Source organism: Salvelinus sp. IW2-2015, linkage group LG34, assembly GCF_002910315.2.
Source record: "Salvelinus sp. IW2-2015 linkage group LG34, ASM291031v2, whole genome shotgun sequence".
NCBI lineage: Eukaryota > Metazoa > Chordata > Actinopteri > Salmoniformes > Salmonidae > Salvelinus > Salvelinus sp. IW2-2015.
In genome coordinates this window covers 8933218-8939734 of record NC_036873.1, presented here as the reverse complement: position 1 = coordinate 8939734, position 6517 = coordinate 8933218, and the positions used below count along the sequence as shown (strand labels likewise).

The following is a 6517-nucleotide window of genomic DNA, read 5'->3' as shown; positions in this document are numbered from 1 at the left end:
CATGGTCAAATAATAATAATCACAGTAGTTGTCGAGGGTGCAACAGGTCAGCACCTCAGGAGTAAATGTCAGTTGGCTTTTCATAGCCGATCATTGAGAGTATCTCTACCGTTCCTGCTGTCTCTAGAGAGTTGAAAACAGCAGGTCTGGGACAGGTAGCACGTCCGGTGAACAGGTCAGTGTTCCATAGCCGCAGGCAGAACAGTTGAAACTGGAGCAGCAGCACGGCCAGGTGGACTGGACCTGGACAAGGAGTCATCATGCCAGGTAGTCCTGAGGCATGGTCCTAGGGCTCAGGTCCTCCGAGAGAATTAGAGAGAGCATACTTAAATTCACACAGGACATCATTGTAATGGCTGGAATAGAATCAAACACGTTGTTCCCGTGGGTTTGGCTCGGTTCCAATATTCCATTCCAGTCTTTACAATGAGCCCCTCCCACCATCCTCCTCTGGTTCTCATGATACCAGTATCACAAAATGAGAATTTCTGAGTCTCATTGTTTTAATATAGCCTACACTTTCTCATTCTGAACATCTAATGCAAGTGSGACGGGTGTGTCTTTGTGACAATGACCCCACGAGCAGCTGCRCACTGATTTGACAGCTCTAACGTAGTTACACCACCGAAACACCAGCTAAGCGYGTGTAGGCTATCACTTGATCTGATTGAATCAAGCCCGTAGATCAGGCATGAGATGGCCAGTTTATGGCAATGTTACAGAGGTCACATTCAAAGTAAATGCTGCATATGACGGCTCAATCGGAGATGACTTCAACCGCTTTCAGATCTTCCACGGTCCACTCCAGATTGAATCCTGGCTTTATTCATCCACAGTAATCCAACTAAAAACATTATCAAATTTTTCAGACATAGATCCTTATACATCCTGGATGGTCAATATAAAAGGGAAATGATTAAGTTGATATTTTATAGTATGACAGCTATCCCCAGCTTCTGAGCAGCACAACATGTAGAGGAATGTTCATGTATGTCTGCCCTCTTGTGGCCACATTGTGTATGGCATGTATAAGATTTCAGGAAGGCCTGCCTCCTTGCTTCAGCAAGGATTTGGGTCAAGTACATAGTAAGTTATTTGAATCTCAGTTTCGTGTCCGGTGTCTGGTGGTCCACAAAAAACTAACTCACACTGTGGGCCGCCGAGATAAGGTTTAAAGGACACTAAAAGCTACATCTTCTCATAGGTCAGTTCGTGTCCACAGGTGTTACAGACCTTCCTGTAGAGATCCTCCTCTTCATCCACTAGTTCCTCAGGGCTGTACTCGTGCTGGTGAGCACTAGTGTCCTTTGTCCACACGCTGCTCCTCACTGCACGACACAGCTCTGTTCACAACAGAGTAAATAACAATCCAATCCATTTAATATGTACACTAAGCTGAATAAACACAAGTGATACTTGGCAAGCTCAGTGAGCAGGTGCTTTTAAATCAGTAAAGAAACAAAAACTACATCACCCGCTTCCRACAATCCACTGGAGCTGGTAGGTTTTATCTATATTAGGTGACATATGAGTGGCCGTGTGTCCGAGTGAGGATCAGAACAGTCGTTCTGTTGTCTGTAAAGAATATTGTCTGTCCCAATCCCAGTATTTAATTCATGTTTATTAAAAATGGTTCACCAAAAAAAAGTGTTACTGACCTTTTTGTTGAAGCGCTTCCCTGTTCTCTCCGTACTCCTTAGCCTCCTCGGAGCACCCCGCCTCTAAGGAGCGTTTCTGCACCTCCCTGTTCTCTCCGTACTCCTTAGCCCCCCGGAGCACCCCGCTTAAGGAGCTTTCTTGCACACTCCGCTGTTCTCTCTGTCTTCTCTAGCCTCCTCGGCAGCACCCCGGCCTCTAAGGAGCGTTTTCTCTCCTTATAGTCCAACATGGCTTGTGGAATTGTCCGACCAAGCAAGATATCATGGCGCCAGGCTACTTCACACACTGTTCTACACTCTAGTAGCATTTGATATTTAGTCATTTTAGCAGACGCCGTATCAAGAGCAATTAAATCAATTGCCGAGAAGTCGACTAGGAGCAGCCGCCAAGGAGCCCCTAGTAATATAAATTTAAAAAAAAACAACTTGCAACTATTGTTGTTATTGAATTGTCCTGTTTCTTGTTTACAATCTTGAATCAGTTTTTGTTTTGTTACGATATTGGTTAAATTATCAAATTTGTCCAAAGTACGCTTCGGGAATATTTACAATCGTTCATCCATGCCGATCAAAGCAATTGATTTTAAAAATCAATAAAAATTAAATGGAGCTTCTTAAGTCATTCAGATAGTGGCTGGTTGTCACTGTCGTAAACCATTTAATCATGGCCATTGTTTCAGGTAGCTAGGCTATAGAAAGAAACTGACTCCACTTGGCCACTGGCATTTGCTGTGGCATGAATCAATACATATTTTTCTGTTACACATCTGACATCTTTGAGAGATGAGACGCTGACATAACTCAACAGATATGACCCCGCTGCCTCCTGCAATGTTTGACGAGTTATAAAYTGTACATACCTGGTTGATGCGCCACCTTAGCTCCTCCTGTCCCTCGTCTTCATCGATGAAGAACCCTCCTCCAAAGTCAACTGTGTTTTGCGACTTTAGCCGAGGTGCCACCACCCTCTCCTGCCAATGGTCTACGAGCCAGTCGGGGCTTGCCTCGGCATCAGAGCCCGCTGTCTGTTCCGTTAGATCTTGGCTTTCATTGCAGTTTTTGGGGCTTTGGACTCCAAAAGAGAAGCGTCATCCACCYGTGTGTAGAAGCTCCAATAGATGCATCCCAAAAAGCAGGAGCTTAGCGTGTGTGCTTTACATTGTGACTGATGCCGGAGTCTGTTGCAACTGATCCAAACAAGTAACCCTGTGATGCCTCTTCTTTCAACCGTTTAAATCCACTTTAAATCAATCATTCTATATGTTCCTAAACTCGATCCATAACTTTATTTGTGTCGCCAGTTCCTATGCCCATTCATCATTAAGTGATCACAAACACAAGTTYCAYACATTTAAAGCATTTATTTAACAATGATAAAMTGTAGCTTATATTTCCAATGGACAGTTTCTAACAGAAAGGAATGTGTTTTCAATGAAACTACAAAAACGTGTCATGTAGAAACTACCAATCTCAAGTATATGTACTGGACTGAACAGAAGTTTGGAGGTGTGCTATAGGTATCCTATAGAATGCTCTCTGGCTGTGGTCTGATTATATTCTCTTCTAACAGAAGTTTGCATTCACTCCACCCTATTTTACACCAGTCCATTCCTTTTACATCCATGAGGGGGAGTAAATGATTGCAGAATAAGGGTACAAAATTGGAACACATTCCCATTTTCTCTGTCACACACACACACACACACACACACACACACACACACACACAGTGTATTGCTGCTGACAGTATCCCTGTGCAAGTCCACTCAGTTCAAATTGACCTGTTCTCTCTTCCTCTGCATTGCATAATTCTTCATTGACCTTTTCGGGGGCACTAGGGTGTTACTCAGCCCTACTCTCCTCTTCCTAGACTGCTGACCCTTCTCTTCAGGGTCTCCTCCCTGGTTGTCGTGAAAGTTCTGGCGACCCATGTATGAAAAGCCCCCCGCGTTGGTGTCAGCTTGGTCCGATCCGGGATCGTCACCCGCAGGGGGGTCATAGTCATTGGGAATGATGGAGCTCTGGAGATCGCTGTCGTGGGCAAACTTGCATTTGATCCCGAACCTGCAGCGTCCYTCCTTCCTGTACGCCACYCACATCCTCTTGCCRCCTATCTGGGAGGGRCGYGCCWGCASWGTGAGAGGGACYTGCTTCTGCAAGACGTTGAGCTTCTGGTCGGCTTGKGCCTTGAAGGGGTTGGCGAATACGCCACTCTTGGACGAGGCCCCGAGGGGTGGAGGGGGGAGTTTGTGGGAGAGGGAACTAGGGGGTGCGGGGAGGAGAGGGGTCCGGGACTCAGAGGGGGGTGCCATACAGGCAGGAGGAGGGCATTTAGGTTTTAGTTGAGATACYGGGTCCCCCTCTTCCTCTGGGTTGAAGTCACAGTCTGACTCACTGGAGGCTGACCCGGACTCTAGGAGGAAATTGCGGCCCTTCTTCTGGGTCTCCCCATCCACCTTGCTCTCAGTCCTTCAAATAAACAACATGTATAAACGGATTGGTATACTAGCTGTAGTGTAAAGATCTTAGCCGAGAATGAATAATGGATTCAAATATTTTAGCGGTTAACTGTATGGATAAAAGGCAACCTTTTMCTGKCCTCTTCATTGACCTGTCAAAGGCTTTCCAMATTTTTGATCACTCACTGCTAATCCAGAGGCTTTCCTAAAAATGGTTTAGACCAGGCTGCATGCAACTGGTTTAAAAATAACTCGACAGATAGAACTCAATGTGTATCTACTTAACGGTGTTAAATCAGGTTTCCCGGGATATTAAAGGTGGTCCCGCAGTGTCCGATTTTGGGTCTGTACTTTTTACTGTTTACATTCAATTAACAACCTGCACGTTTAAATATCCAATGAAAGTGTTGCGTATGCTATTGCGCCCCACGGTTGACCAGGCTCTATCTGAACTACAGTCTGCCTTCATTGTACTACAGAAAAACTTGATTGACCTGAAATTAGTAATGAACGCAGGTAAAACTAAACTTCTCTAGAGCGCATAAAAATAACTCTGATGATTTAAGCATATGTACTTTGGATGGTGTCCATATCGATCGTGTCCCTGCTTACAAATAGCTGGGCGTCTGGATAGATGAGAAGCTGTCTTTTAAAAAGCATATRGACAAATTAGTTCAGAAGCGGAGAATTAAAAAAACGAGCTTCTTCTATAGAAATAGATGCTGTTCCTATCGGTCCTAGACTATGGCGACGTCATCTATAGGAACACAGCTGCCACTTCATTAAAGCCGTTAGATGCAGCTTATCATAGCGCACTGCGCTTTATTACGGCCGACATTTTTAGGACTCATCACTGCATTCTCTACCAGAAAGTTGGTTGGCCCTCGTTTGATGTCACGTAGGTTGATACATTGCTATGTTCTCGTTTATAAAAGCTCTTTTACAAAAAGTCCCACTGCACCGAACATCTTTACTAAACTTTAGACATACGAGTTACCACACCTGGTCTCAGGGATGGCTAACTCTGGAAATTCCTTTGGTCTCTACTGAGTTAGGTAAATCAGCTTTCAAGCACTTTTTTTTGTGGAACAATCTTCTAAATGTTCTTKAAATAATGTTTAGGTGCCTCTAGGGCKATTCAGAAAGCTGATCGAGGACCTTATTACTGATGAATGTSTTTGTTTTTGATGACCATGTTTTTATTTCTGCTTGCATTTTGTGTATATGTTTTGATGTGTGTATTGTCTGTAATGTATGCAATTCGGAGCTCATCGGTAAAAGAGATCTTGGTCTCAATATGACTCCCTGATAAAATAAAAGGTTAAATAAAATAAAAAACTGACTGATATTACCTCATAGAACAAATCGTATAAGATCTCCTAAACCTGTGTTAACCTTATTTTCTGCATTTATCCACAAACCCTATTCTTTCCCCATAGGAATGGCTGAACGAAATCGAGGTAAAGTAAGGTTTTATATTGACACATTCAGACATTCAACAGACATTCGCCAAAAGCCATTTAAAATTGTAAAAATCAATAACTAATTAACTGATTGTCACAGAAAAAGACAAATAGATATGGTTTATTCTATAAATGTCTAGCATACTTTTACGACCTTTGTTTTGAATAAACATTCCAGTTTTGATTTGATGGAAATACATAAAATCTATAAAATGCCATTTAAAGCAGTATAAATCAATAACTAATTCACCGTTTGTCACAGAAACACCAAACTACGCATGATTTTTTCTATAAATGTCTAGCATACTTTTACAACTTTTGTTTTAAATAAAAATTCAGTCTAGAAGGCGTGTGGTCAAAGTTCTAACGAGTCTGTTATACCCTATTAGAAGGGGCCTGGCATAAAATGCTGCATKTTCAGTCATATTAAATTAGATTACAGGAAAAAACTACAGGATGAAGGGGTCAGGCTTGACTAACTAAGACAGGTGGATGGATCAAGAGGACCAAGACAACCAAGAGGATCAACATGGACATTCCACAGTGGAGATAAGGAAAACTAAGAGTGAACCATAACATACTCCACCGTTCAAAAGTTTGGGGTCACTTAGAAACATCCTTGTTTTTGAAAGAAAAGCAAGGGCACACACCTTTTTTTTTGTCCGGAATCTAAAAATAAAATTCAATTTGGCATCAGCTGTCATAAAGATACAGGACCAGTTATAATACGATATTCAGGAAAAAAGGAACCGATCAACGATGATTTAAGTGAGAACCTTAAACCAGACTCAGTGTAGACATCAATAAAACAATTTTACATATTTACAAATGACCGAGAGTTCATTATAATGATGTAAAAAATACAGAACACAGACCTAGAACTCCATAATGATTATCAGAGCTTAGATGCCCTGTTCGCTCTGTCATCATGGATACA

The 6517-nt window shown here is 42.5% G+C and overlaps 1 protein-coding gene across 1 annotated transcript in view; it reads right to left on the bottom strand.

Annotated features, from left to right (window-relative positions):
- Positions 1-3337: 3337 nt before the first annotated feature.
- The window catches only part of LOC139023644 (uncharacterized), a 4917-nt gene continuing 1737 nt past the window's right edge, over positions 3338-6517 (bottom strand). Inside the window, exon 2 of the mRNA XM_070437165.1 lies at positions 3338-4127. Coding sequence (XP_070293266.1) covers positions 3425-4127 — 703 coding nt within the window. The 3' untranslated portion in view covers positions 3338-3424. The remainder of the gene's footprint in view (positions 4128-6517) is intronic.